This window comes from Neodiprion pinetum, chromosome 3, assembly GCF_021155775.2.
Source record: "Neodiprion pinetum isolate iyNeoPine1 chromosome 3, iyNeoPine1.2, whole genome shotgun sequence".
Taxonomy (NCBI): Eukaryota; Metazoa; Arthropoda; class Insecta; order Hymenoptera; family Diprionidae; genus Neodiprion; species Neodiprion pinetum.
The window spans coordinates 29,590,724-29,604,950 of NC_060234.1; the positions used below are offsets into that span (position 1 = coordinate 29,590,724).

Below are 14,227 nucleotides of genomic sequence, written 5' to 3' on the forward strand. Positions count from 1 at the left end.
AAAATGCTTTTAAGGGTGGACACCCTTGCTTCGAATTCTAATCACCTTAAATTCAATGAATCCACCCTCGCTCAAATTCACTGGTTCCAAAGCACCCAAACAGTTTGGTGATATGAATTTATCACATTGACAAACTGCCTGATGCCATTTGTCATAACATTTTCCATTGGCCCCACAGGCTGAGAAGTCCTCTTTACTTCGGGCGCAAGGACTTCGTTCCGATCTTCCACAAGTAGCCTTTACCCCTCGTGATTCTATTGGATTAGTTAGATTCAGGAGTCTACCATTTATTGAAACTGAATGTACACAGCCGACGAGGTCATCAGAATGTACTTGGCCCGGACGTTCTAAAACTGGGTCAGCACTGTCTAAACCCCCTAACATGAGTGGGTTGTTGTAGAAATTTAAAGTTCTGAAATAAGAAAAAATAAATGTCATTTATTTCTGTAGAGTAATACCTGTAATATGACGGTTGATTTGAATGTACTAACCCAGTGGGACCAATATCATCGGCATAACAAGTGACATCTCCAAGTCTGCAATCTTCGCACACGTCTCCATGTTCTTTACAATTAGAAACACTCAAAGAAACAAGTCTTCCGTTTCTCGTAGCTGTGACTTTTCGCCATTTTCCATCAGCCAATGTTTCACCCGCTCTAATGGTTACGGAAGTAATAGCACTTCTGGCACCGCCATAGGAAAACACAGCTCTTCCATCAACTAATTCTAGAGCTACAAAATCGGAACGTCCTCCAGTTTGGGGACCATAATTGTACAACAGTAGAGCATTTGGTTTTGTTGTAGCAAAAACGATACTGATGTCGTTTGTGTTGACATCTAATGTTGGGAAAGACATGTATGAAAGTTCCTCGAACCCAAAAGTCGAACGTTCACAGTGGCGGCCATAATGACCCTCGGGACAACTGCAGCGATATCTGGAATTGAAGTCAGTACTCTGTTATTGGAATTGTTCACGGAATGTGATACATCATTTCGACGTTTATCAAGAGCTGTGGTGATAAATCTTCGATCAAAAATTCTCATACCCAGGTTTTTGGCCAACACAGAGCCCGCTATGGAGGCAAGGGTTTGGTCTACAGGAATCCGCAATGGCTTCACAGTGATTTCCTCTGTAGCCTGCTCGGCAAAGACAGAAGAAATTTGAACCATCCGGACTTTCCCTACACGATCCACCGTTCCGGCATGGGTTACTCCCGCAGGCATCACCCCGTTCAAGTTCACATAATTTACCCTCCCGACCGGGAGAACAGGTGCAATGAAAATCGTATCCGAGACGGCGACATTGTCCACCCTGGAAGATATAAAGGAGTAAATTTATGAGGATCTTAATTAAAGTTTGCGTGAAATCATTTGTTATGGACTGAATATTTATTGTGATTTTTGTTGACATACCAGCAAACAAGGGTTTGGTGAACATGGATCTTGTCGTTTCTCACACCTGTCGCCGGTAAATCCATCAGGGCACCGACAAATCATTTCGAGCCGAACGTTTGGGGACGTTAGGATCATAGTTTGGCTGTCTGTAATTCTGGTATCCTCGTAAACAACTAATTCATCGCTACAGGCACCCCCATTCTCGCATGCTATTTGCTCACACGGTGAATAGCCAACAGTGATTATTGCCCCTTGAAGTAAAACTTGTATTTCGTCTCGTTTGCCAGAGAGCAACTCTATTACTTCAGACCTCGAATGATAGCCTGCGGGAAAACGATCAATAAATTTATTGGTCGCATTGGACTGATTGTTCTTTCAATTTGCATTACAGTGCTACTCTTTTAATACTGTATATTTAATTAGGGGATGGATTACCTTCTGGTGATTTGATGGCCAATGAAATGTCCAAATCTGATTTATTTTCCCCGATGCTATAAATTGTCAGGATATCCCCAACATCCATTTCTGTTTGTAATAAGTCAAGGAGAGGCCGGTAATATTGAGCAAGAAACTTCGTTGCACTTACTCTTGCTATACGCAGTGTTACTGTATTTTCGACAGTTGTGTTCGTGAAAATCAAAAATTCAAGAGTCACTTTTGATATGACGTCAGGGTGTTTGCCATCATTTCCAGACACGCTCAAAGAGTATCCCGACCCTGAAAGTGTAAGCATTCAGTCACGATATCTTATATTTTTAGCAAAATTAATCGTTTGTTTGAACAAAAAATCTCCAGCAACGAGCATTTTAAGGCTTTGCTACACACCTGCTGTAATCTTGTTTGTGTGTAGGTCACATCCTGTCGGAATGCTCAGTACACCGGAATTTGCACCATGCAATATTTTGCAGGTGTAATCACCGGTAGTATCTGGGTCGTTTGGATGGACATTGGCTATCATCCCCAGTGGTGCTTGACCATTGAATGAATGAACCATTACGTGGACTGAACGTGGAGAGGACGGGCTGTCATTTTGATCCAGAACAATCACAGTTATCGTGTGTTCGTTGTGCATTCGCGGAGTTCCAGAATCTTCTACATCAACCTGTTCGCAAAAGAACATGTTTCGTTATTGGAAAATCATTTTGTTTTTCATTTTCAACAGTTGGTATGTATAAATTGTGAAGTAAAGATACTCAGTCGCGATAAATTCGTTCGTGATGTCAGATGCTATTAGTTGGAGTGTTTCTGCACTTACCACAATATCCAAGTGAGGCGTGAGCTCTCTGTCCAAACTCCTGGTGGTCCTTAGTACTCCGGAATGTTTATCTATCTGAACCAAGTCTTTTTGCCGACCACCAACTAATTTGTACGAGAATGGTGCACCATTTGGTGGCAAATCCGGATCCATAGCGCTAAGCGTCATGATACTCGTCCCGGCTGGTTCATTTTCACTAACATATCCAATTACTTCCGGAGGATCAAAGATCGGTCCGTTGTCATTTACGTCCAGAAGATCTATGTGTATTGTTGTTGTACCAGTTTGCGGTGGTAACCCGGTATCGATTGCACCGACAATCAATTCATAACTTGGGGTTGTTTCTCGATCTAATAGTTTGGCAGTTTCAATGTCACCAGTCTGTGGGTCGACTTTAAATACTTGGCCAATGTTTCCACCAATTATTGAATAAGAGAATTGATTATTCTGAGGGCGGACATCCTTGTCCACAGCACGTACTGTCAGAATCCGTGTACCTAGCGAGGCACCCTCGGAGATGTTTGCTTCGTAAAGATTTTGCAGGAATTCTGGCGGGTCATTGCCATCTTGAATTGAAATAATTACTTGTCCTTCGTCCGTGTCATTCCCTCGTATTCCTCCCGCATTTTTCGCCATTACTGCCAATACAACTCTATTCTGTGTCTCACGGTCCAAATGCCGGGAAACACTTATCACACCCGTTTCAGATCCAATACTGAAACCACGATCATTTGATGAACCAACGAATAAGTAATAAACTTTACCATCTTCTCCTGCATCTTGGTCGGTAGCTTGAACCAATCCCACGGACGTTCCCACTTCTGCACTTTCCGACACATCCAAGTGAAAGACTGGCTGAATAAACTTGGGGTAAAATTCATTCACACCGGTTATGTGAACGATGACAGTTGTGAAGCCGACCATTTGGGGATTGGAATCTGGATTAGCGGCAACCACGTGCAGTGTATACTTTTCGGCTTCTTCGTAATCAAAACTGATCTTCGATAAAATGACGCCTGTGTTTTCTTGGATGTTGAAATGCTCCCTCCCACTACCACCTAGAATTCTGTACTGAATGATCGTTTTCTCTGGCGAATCTATATCCGTTGCGGTAACCTTGTAAACGAAACTCTGAGGCGGTGAATTCTCAGGCAAAAATGCTTCATAAGAACTTTGGTTGAAGGTCGGTGGATTATCGTTGATGTCGTTCAATGTCACGGTCAACGTTGCGGTGGCTTGTTTTGACTCAAAGCCTAGATCGGTTGCTGTAATATTGAGGTGATATTCTTGAACAGTCTCGTAATCCAAGGGCTGCAAGATTGTAACTGCGCCGGTTACCGAGTCAACGGAAAATTCTTTCTGTTCATTCCCAGCTGAGATTTTGTAGCGAACTATACCATTTGGTCCATCATCTTCATCTGTTGCATTTACAGTCAAAATAGTAGAATTCACCGGTGCATTTTCTGGCAATATAACCTGATTAAGTAGAGCAGTGAATCTCGGCGGATTTCGGTTTTCCCCTGTTATCACAAGGGTCAATATAACTTCGTCCTTTTGTGGCGGGACCCCCTTGTCAAGTGCTTTGACTTTAGCAACGAATTTTGTTCCAACGGGCAGACCTGTCAGAGGCTTGCTCACAACAACCCAGCCAGTGAGCTGATCGATTGCGAAATACTCGGTACCGTTTCCATTAACCAAACTATACTCGATTTCAGCGTTTACACCGAAGTCCGCCTCGTCTTTCGCCATTAGCATCACTACTCTTTTACCAACCGCGTAACCCTCTGGTACTGGTGAGAGATATGATCGTTGCTCGAATTTCGGTACATTGTTGTTAGCGTCAACGACACTCACGGAAATTGTCACCTTCGATGACATCGGAGGCTTGCCATTATCTGTAGCGACGACTGTTAACGAGTACATGTTCTCAGGGGATGATTCCTGTTGCGTGTGTTTGTACTTCAGTGTTCTCTTACTGAATATATCACCGGTCGCAGGGTCTACGGTGAAGAGATCCGAGGGTTGCAGCAAGCTGTACGAGATTACCGAATTTGGGCCTTGCTTGTCACGGTCTGTGGCCATTACCTGACCTACATGAGCCATTCGAGGTTGCAGTTCTGGGAAATGAAAATTATACAATTCCTGCTCAAATTCTGGAGCATTATCGTTTTGGTCTTGTATCGTTATGCCCAGGGATGTTTCTTGCCGCCAAGCACTGTCCACGGCAACCACCTGTAATTAATAATGGGTATCGATTAAACATTATCTTTTTCAAAATTACTCGGCTAGCGTATGTAAAGGTTTCTTTTTCTTTTCTTTACTCATCCAAAGATGCACACCTTCAAAGAATATTCGTCCTGCTCTTCTCTGTCCAAGTGCCCAGCGACCGTGACATTCCCACTGAGTGCGTCAATAGAAAATTTACCACCTGGGTTATCCGTAAAACTGTATGTTGCATTTGCATTCTGTCCGATGTCGAGGTCGGAACTGGTGATTCGAATCACAAATGATCCAATATCTGCGTTCTCGGTTACATTAACGTTGAATAAACGCGTAAATCGTGGAGGATTATCATTTTTGTCTAAAATGGTTACTAAGACCGTAGCAGATCCCGTCAGTTGTGGCTCACCTTGATCTCGAGCTTCAACTACCAGCTCGTAGGAAGCGACCTGTTAAAAATATTGAGTTATTCGAATAACCAAGTATGCCACATGATTTTCGTAAACATGTCTCAGTTTTTCGAGTAGGCATCTAAAAGAATTGTTGAAATGGTTTTATACCTCTTCCCGATCCAATATCGCGTTTGTCTGAATTTCCCCACTATTTTCATCGATGATAAAAGACGCGTCGAAGTCGTCCACAAGATGGTACGTCACCTGACCGTTTTCACCAGAATCGGCATCTTTGGCAGAGATCTTTGTCACGAATAAAGGGGGATATTCTTCTTCAGGCACAGTGGAATTGTAGATTGCAGCTTCCATAATCGGCGCATTGTCATTAGCGTCAGTGACGTTCACAAGAAGTTGAACAACACTTCGCAAAGCGGGTGTATCGGAATCGCGCACTTCGACCCAAGCCTCATAATGAGGTGCCGTTTCGTAGTCAAACCCAGAAGCTACCAGAACCTGTTAGGCATTAGTAAAAGAAATTAAAAGTGCATTTTATTACACGATCACGGGGCAGAGGTAGATTGTCGATATTTTTACATACCTCTCCAGTACGGGGTTCGATCCTCAGAGCTTCTCCAACATTGCCACCAGCCATTCCAAAGATCAAATTGCTAACCGCGCCAACTTTAGGGGTTGACGCACTCAATCGCACGATTATTCTGCCTTCCGGCACATCCTCTGGCAAAGTGAACCGCGTGGTAACCGTAGATCTAAAACTAGGAAACAATTGTCTCTCCCAGAGATGAATAACCAAATCAGCGGTAACCGATCTGGGATCCACTCCGCAATCAGAGGCTTGGATCTGGAGTTGATATGTTGTTTCACCGCCGCCCAACTCTTGCGTTGCTCTAATGACACCGCTGTGAGGGTCGATGTTGAAGCGTTTCGAATCTTCACCCTGTAACCCGTACACAATTCGCGAGTTGTCACCTTCGTCATCGTCGACGGCTTGGGCTCCGAAGACGAAGTCACCTTTGGAAAATTAATGAACAATGTGTATGCAGGTTATAGTTAGAGAAAGCGAAACATCAAAAAGTAGCAGCGAGTTGTTACGTTAAAAATGTAAAACCTACCTGGTTTAGTGGCGTCTGGGACATACGCGGTGTATCTGGGGCTTGAAAACCTTGGGGCATTGTCGTTTAGGTCTTGAACAAGTATCGTTAGATTGACGGCTGAAGCCCTTGGTTCTGTGGGACTCGAATCTTGGGCTACCAGTGTTAGATGATAGACGGGTGTTTGTTCACGATCTAGTGGCACCAAGGTGGTCACTTCCCCAGTACCAGAGTTCACCGCAAATCTGTCGGCTTTCTCGCCCAGTAGACTGTATCTGTGTACAGAGATGCAACATTGCACACGGTACCTAGTTGAGGTCGGAAATCTGTCGGGACTAAAAATATAAATCTTGCCAACTCACCGAATTTTTGCATTGAGACCCTCGTCTTTGTCGGACGCGGATGGTTTCGCGACCCAAGCTCCAGCTGGCAAATTTTCGGTAACGGAAGCCTGATAACCTTGTCTAGCGAACTCAGGGCTGTGATCATTCACATCCAAAACCACGATCTTGATGATTCCCGAACCGGTTAAGGGTGGAGAACCTGAAGCAAGAGGATATTCAGTGATATTATATTGAATAACAAAAAGTCACAATTCATTTGGTGATTATACACATTAGAGGTAGATAACACAAGTTAAAACCTGCGTCGTTATGTTCATTGTCATTATATGTATAATTTTTCTTTCTGTAAAAGAAAAGCATCGGCATATAAAACGTTTGAAATATGTTCTTCGCCTTACACCTTCATTCTAGATACATTACAAGATGTTGTCAAAAAACTTGTTGAATTTCTCGGTAATTTTTGAACACTGAGTATATCGTGACGATTCCTCTGCATGTGGATGTTGACGTACGTATATGCTTAAGCGTCGAGGACCACGGGATTGCGTGCGATAGTATGTGTACGTACGGTCATAATCCAGAATGAGTTAGTGCCTTGCCTAACAACGATAGACAGACCGAGAGAGAAGCATACTCACGCGCGAAGAGGCGAGAACTGCGAGGGCAAGAGGTTGAAAAGGCGAGAGGAAGGGAGATACCGAGATAGGAACTGAGAGAGATGCGGATGAGGCGGAGGAAGGAGGAACGAAGGCAACCCTGTGAGAGAAAGAGAAATAAAGAAGAAGACGGCAGGTACCGCTGGCGTGGCGTGGACCATGTCCATACTCATGGAGTTGGATCACAGCGGGGAGTTGTTATAAGTTCCCATAGAAAGTTGACAAAGTGCTGTCCGTTGCCTAACTTAAGTACGTACTTTACGGTTGGCATCCGTTAGTGGCATTGCATCTACATATTTTGGAAAATTAATAGGGTAAGGCGAGCGGGTTTTTATTAAATGACGAGGAATTTTTTAGTGAAATTGTTCATCGCATTGTTGTCAATTCATCATTACCAGAAGACGATCAACGTGTTAGTTTTAATCGAAAGATAAAATCGCGTGTGCTAGTGATTTCGATAATATCATAACGCATCGTCTGTGCGTGCGCGATATGTATATCCGTTCTGATAATTCAGTGCGTATTCGGCGTGCGAATCTACAAGGTTGATTGGTTTTGCGGGAGATTTCAATTCATATATAAATGCCTGCTAGTGCGCATCGTGCGGAGTACCGACGTCCGAGGCACCTTGTGCATGCGGAAGACATCAATATCTGATCGATGAACAGAGCCAACGTGCAACTGATGACGACTGCCATTGCAATAAATCGAATAAATAATGACTCCGCGGTATCCCCGGCACGTGGTTGTGTCTCTCCGCAAATTCCAACTCTATCATGCAGCGAGGAAGTCGGGCTTGCTAAGGCAACGGGACACCGTTCCTTATCGACTCTGTTCGTTCCTTCATTCGTTTCTTCGTTCTTAAGGCTAGCCTGGTTCAATTAAGTAAACGAGCTCGACAGAGTCAGTCAGTTACTCTCTATTCGATCGGTATAAGATTGTCGTATGTCTATGTGGTACCTATAGCTGCATGTTCTCATGTACGTTTGGAAATGAAACCGTTCTGGTAAATTTATTATAATTACCATTGTTCCTCAACTTCGAGGAGAAACTGGAGAAACTGGAAATTACTCAAGGTGAAATAAATTTTGTACGATTATTTCGAAGCGATTATCATCGAGGAACGTGACTGATAGTTGGCACGTTGCAAGTGCCAGATATTATCAGTTTCTCTCGTTTAAAAACCGGTTTCATGAAATTGATCAATACTTATTTGAAATGAATATGCATTGTATCTATCCAGAATCTTGAAACTACGTTTTTTTAACCAGCCTTAACACTTCGGTGACAAGTGACATTAGTCCGTGTAGTACATTGTGCATATCATAGACCGAGATTATACAGAGACTTCAAGGGGTACAAATACCGCAGCAAAGTTTGTCGACTACGCTATCGTTTACATGCGCACGCCGAGGTGGAAAACACAGTCGAGAGTCGAGATCTCATGGCGATTTCTCGCAAGGTACGCCGCCGTCTGGGTATGACAAATTCATCTGTGATTAGCCCCGTGCTGTGACCACACGTACAACAAAATCCCTTAGTCGTCGCTTGCGTACCAATGTGCGGTTACAGAGCCGGGAGAATTTTATACAAAGGAAAAAAGGAAGATGGTAAAAATTGCCAACTATACCGGGACACTTAATGTCTAAACTAGTCGTCGAGGAAACAAGCGGTCGTGTGTCATTCTTCACGGGTACAATGCAACGCAACGCAACGCAACGCAACGTTGCGTCGCGGCTGTGACTCTCACGATACCCGTACAGGTATAATAATCGCTTGGTAGTTGAGTCGAAGTTATCAGCCGGTTAGAGTGAACACACGATGTACCGTGTATATAGTAAGTAGGTATTCGAAGTTCAGTTATCTCCCGCGAGGCTATGCATCTCGTAGGATGATATTAATCGGTTGCTCTGAATGGTTTAACGTGTACTTTGCAGCTGTCTGTCTGTCCGTCCGTCCGTCTGTCTGTCTGTCCATCGGTTGGTTGGGCCCAGTGGCAATCGAATAAAGTAAAGGCCTCTTGCAACGACGAGATGTAGGCATTACCTATACGCGAATACGAGTTTGTTCACATTCTACTGGATGCGAAGTCGTTCAACGAACGTTATTGCAATGGGCTTGATGTTGTGCTTTCCACGTGTATAGTATGGTAAGACTTGTGCAAAGTGCAACACACGTCGGTTCAAATCGGATTCGGTACAATTCCTCAACAGTGTACTTGAAGAAGGTAGGAGAGGGTTGGGCGGGTGTAATAGTGCAGTGATATACTTTTATCATTCCATTGGCCGTAGGGATACATATGTGATTGAAATAAGAGGTAACTGTTTGTGATGCCGCGTTATTTCAGGTCGTTATCGCTTTCTCGTCGACGGTTTCAATAAACTCGGGTTGATACTGCACGGAATGCAAATGGCAATTGTGATTCCGAGGAGATTGAGAGAGAGAGAGAGAGAGAGAATAAGAGAGCAAAAGTGTTGGTAGACGGACGTGAGTAGGGTGGGGAAAAACGAAAGAGAATAAACGAAAAATAAGCGACGGTGTATAAGTACCCCCATGGTGACAATCGGGGAGAAAAAGGCGCGAGAGAGTCCGGCCGTTGATAAATACAAAACTCTTAAGGAAAAACAACGAAGTTTCGTTACCTCCGTCGTCTCACGAGTCGCTGCGAGAGGTCGAACTAGCGAACACTGCAGCAAAGGTGCAGAGAATCGAATTCTACTGTTTACACTGGCGGCCAGCCAGAAGGTTCCCTCTCTTTAAGGTATAAGTGACGACCGGGCATCGGTAAGGTCGACTTGACTTTCGGCGTTTGGTCACAGACCGCTACGCCTACGGGCCACAAGCTGTGAAAAAAAAGAGAGAAACCGAAAAGCTGCGAGACCGAGAGCGGGAGCGAGATGAAGAGAGAAATGGCTTCGCCCAAGTTTAACACGCAGCAAAGGAAGTGGATGTGTGGGGGAGAGAAACGGGGGATCCATGCCTCTTTGCCTCTGTCGGGCACAACCGCAGTTTTAATTTATTGAACCTTTGTTAATTTGAATATTATGATTTATGGTATTGTTACGACTGCCCTGCTGCCTCAGCCAATGCAGACCAGTCAGTCGGTAACTAGTAAGCACTTACCAACGAAGAGAACGAGCTTGCAGAAGGGATTGGACCCCAGGACGGTTACAAAGGTTCACGAGGGTTATCAGGTTTCGCGTTCGTACCTCCTGCTAATATACTTATACTAACCAGATTTTGTTGCCTAATACGTATGCGGTATGAAAGCTTTCTCTCTCTCTCCTCCCCTAATCATCCCTCGCACTTGAATTTTCCATAAAATTTACTCTCCAGGTTAACTCTGTTGATCTTTGTGCTTCATATAGGGAAAAAGTTTCAATGGTAGTTTCAACTATCCTCAATGGCGTTCAAACGCATGTGCAATTCGTGGTGATCGAAATTATTTTCAAATTCAATCATTTTACATTCAATTAAATAATACAATGATAGTGGAGGTACGCTTGAAGTTAAGAACTGCACCGCCGATATAATATAGCCATTGGGTTGGAGGACATTTTTTCTCTCGTCAAGATCAATTTGACCGTTTCTAAAACCCGGCCTATTAAGGAGACGCACGCTCGTCCGCGCTCAAATTTCATCTGATTTCACGAGCGCGCGAACCTTTGTGTTTGACCGTACAAAACCCTATAGCTCCAATCCCCTATTCACCGCAGCCACCTTCGGTTCTTTAGCTCTTTCGCTTCGCATGGCCGCGACGTGAAAACGAAATGATTATTTCCGAAAGAATAACCGAGCTCGAAGTAAATGAAAGCTCGTACACCTCCAAGTTAATACCAACGAAGGTCACGAGTTGTTAATGGAGTTTTTAATTTCAAGTTTTCAACGCCTATTTACGCTGTTCAGAGTCTCATTTCCCATGTCGATTACATTCGTATTTCGCACAGGATCAGATGTCTTTATATTGATCATTGATTTTACTTATTTGCAAAAATTATTGCCCATCATGCCTGTTGAGCATGATAAATTCATCGTTATTTTCGAATGAAAGAATGCCGATGCTCCGGCACTTGGATTTAATGTCAAAAGTCAGACATGACAGAAAAATCCGAGTTTATCGATTCATTTTATTACCACCGCACATCGAGATGGGGTCCACGATGTTGGGCACACGTAAGCGCGTTATATCGCATAGTTCGGAGTTACGAAGTCTTTTCAATCTCTGGCAAACTTTAGCGTGGATCACCTTCCATGGTCTGGACCAAGTTTCGTGCCGAGTATCTTAGGGCGGCAGGGCGCACAGGTTCCGTTATAGTGCAGCGCGAACGAAGTCAGAGAAGAAGAACCGAGTCCCATTGTTGGCCTCACCGGCCCAATTTTCTTGTCAGAGATAAAATTTCTGCCTTTCTCTGATTCCCTTTTTCTTCTCATGTTTCTCTATCTTCTTCTTGCCTTTATAGTGTGTATATACCTACCACTATCCTCTGTATATCTACCTACCATATATATAATATAAATGGCTAGTATATTTCCAATTGCGGAGAGCTTCGCGCATCAAAGCCATTCGCTTCACTCCTATACCTGTATTCTAAAGCCTAGGCATGGACATCATCGTGGGACAATGCACACGCACGTCAACTCGTACGTGTATAATACGTTTTGTACATACGGGGTGTCTCGGTTGGCGCTCGTGCCCGGCGGGTAATTTGATTGGAACGCGCGGCGAAGTAACTTGATCGAGTTAACGGATCGCGAGGTGTTTAGGGAGTTTATTGGAAATTACAGAGCTCCGGGCTACGAACAAATTTATTTTATTTTATACATGTATACTTGTTTATATCGTTGCCCTGGTGTGGTCTTGATCCACACGTCTTACGCGTATATTATAGTTGGATTTTGATACATGGGCGGGATCGATTAAATTGCGGTGAAACGCCAGACGTTTGATTCCCGATCTTCGCGTGCCGACGCAAAGAGAAATTAGTATACCAACGGCGGCGGCCCAATCTTGTCGTCACGAATTTCTCAGTTTGCAATTTTAATAAAACCTCCCCGATGCAGACCGCGGCCGTTCGTTTTCGCTGATTTAATTCGCCGCATCTCGATGCGCATTATAGGTGCATATATGGAAAACAAGATCCTAGGATCAAACGAAGCCAATCAAATTTTTTTCCCTATAAGACAAAAAATGAAATGCAGTTTTTACACGCTCGCGTCTATAATGTGAAATTTTAAAGAAGAGTTCGGAACAAAGGGGCAAAGAGGCGGCGTAGAAGAGGAAGAAGGAGAAGAAGAAGAAGAAGCAGCAGAAGAAAAAGGAGTCGCACGATACAAACATATATCGCAAACGATAAGTGTTTCTCGAAAGACGCTCTGCCGCGATATCTCTTGCCCCGTTATCGTGACGATATCGCTGTGTACTCGGCGAAAACAATTAATTTGAATTTCAAATAGTACGACACCCTTTGTAGCGCATGGCGTTCACGGACTCGTTAATACTCGATTTATAAGATGCCCTCCGAGGGGACGGACGCACACGGCTCCTGCCGAAGGAGTCGAGCGCTGCAGCGGTCCTTCTTCCATTCCGGTGTCGGAGGATTGGCTGCACGAGAAATGAAACTGAAAGTAGCCGCGAGGTATACCTTTGCCGCATAGAAGACGGCGCGGCGCGGCGCGGGCGCAAGAAAAGGACAGATCTGACGGTAGAAACCCACGGATGAATTCTGTGACAGCATAATAAGGCCAGCGAGGCAAATCTTCTATGCCCCCCGCGCCTCCGTCCGCTTCGGCTCTGCAGATTGCGACGGTGCGGCGGAATTGAAGGATGTGCATACCTTGGGTATCCGTGTATGTGTGTTCCCTTGCCTCGCCGAGCCAGCTAGCAACTATGCAATAACATACCCCAGTACGCGCTCTGTACCTAATGATATGTACGGAAGGATATTCAACTCGGGACGGTTTACGGTGACCGGCCACGGAGTCTCCTTGGTTCCGATATCCGCCGTTCTTGCAATTAGGCTGATTCAGCTTGCCGGGCTTCCGCCTCTCCATCCCCTCAACCTGCATTGCCGTCTTATCTATGCAGGCGCTTACCAATTATTAGACGATCACTATTAGAGGTATAGTTCGTAAGCATGATATTTGCGGCTCGTGACTAATTGGTTCTTCGCGGTTATCGTTGGTGGCCTACAATTTGCTACGGCTACACGTACCGTTAGTACCCTGATCATAGATTCCTCTGCCGATTATCAATTCTTTTCAACCAGATAGTTCCATTTCGAAGTACCTCATTTGATTAGCTTCACGTTCTTTAGGCTTTAGCGTTATACCCCTTGCTACGTCGTGAGCGGCTCAACCTGTAATACTAATCGATTACTTCGTATTCTCAGAATTTTTTAACATTCTGCATTCATGCGGCAAATTACAGCGTTTCATATTTCACGTGAACGAAGTTCAGATTCAATTCGCAGGATGAAAAATTTATTGAAACAAAAATTTGTTCACCGGGTGTAGTATATACTAACAATAAAGAGTTCACCTAAGTTCATGCAAATATTGCGTGTCCACTTCGGGAAAATCTTTCCCATTATTATTGAAACATCAAGACCGTAAAAGTAATTTTAATTAATTACTAACTAGGTACAAGTACTACACATCGCAGTTAACATGGTTGTAGAGAATTGAGATGTCGACTATATTAAAGTCTAATATGGATATCGTTTAGGTTCTACTCTAATGAATCTATGCGATTTTTAATACTATTCTAGAATTTTTTTACCTCGACAAAGATTAAGTGCAGTAAACCGGCGAAAATTTATTTTATGGATGCGTTTGTGTGTGAGTATCAGAACTCTTT

The 14,227-nt window shown here is 44.0% G+C and overlaps 1 protein-coding gene and 1 long non-coding RNA gene across 2 annotated transcripts in view; one reads left to right on the forward strand and one right to left on the reverse strand.

Annotated features, from left to right (window-relative positions):
* LOC124215428 (uncharacterized) overlaps positions 1-14,227 on the forward strand; it is a 35,345-nt gene that overhangs the window by 9,012 nt on the left and 12,106 nt on the right. The window lies entirely within an intron of this gene.
* The window catches only part of ft (cadherin-related tumor suppressor fat), an 88,683-nt gene that overhangs the window by 3,063 nt on the left and 71,393 nt on the right, over positions 1-14,227 (reverse strand). Inside the window, exons 8-19 of the mRNA XM_046618700.2 lie at positions 6,734-6,914; positions 6,393-6,646; positions 5,861-6,291; positions 5,431-5,775; positions 4,990-5,319; positions 2,651-4,882; positions 2,221-2,497; positions 1,831-2,112; positions 1,414-1,718; positions 1,047-1,312; positions 492-935; positions 46-412 (exon numbers count right to left, since the gene is read on the reverse strand). Of these exons, the coding sequence (XP_046474656.1) occupies positions 46-412; positions 492-935; positions 1,047-1,312; positions 1,414-1,718; positions 1,831-2,112; positions 2,221-2,497; positions 2,651-4,882; positions 4,990-5,319; positions 5,431-5,775; positions 5,861-6,291; positions 6,393-6,646; positions 6,734-6,914 (5,714 nt within the window). The remainder of the gene's footprint in view (positions 1-45; positions 413-491; positions 936-1,046; positions 1,313-1,413; positions 1,719-1,830; positions 2,113-2,220; positions 2,498-2,650; positions 4,883-4,989; positions 5,320-5,430; positions 5,776-5,860; positions 6,292-6,392; positions 6,647-6,733; positions 6,915-14,227) is intronic.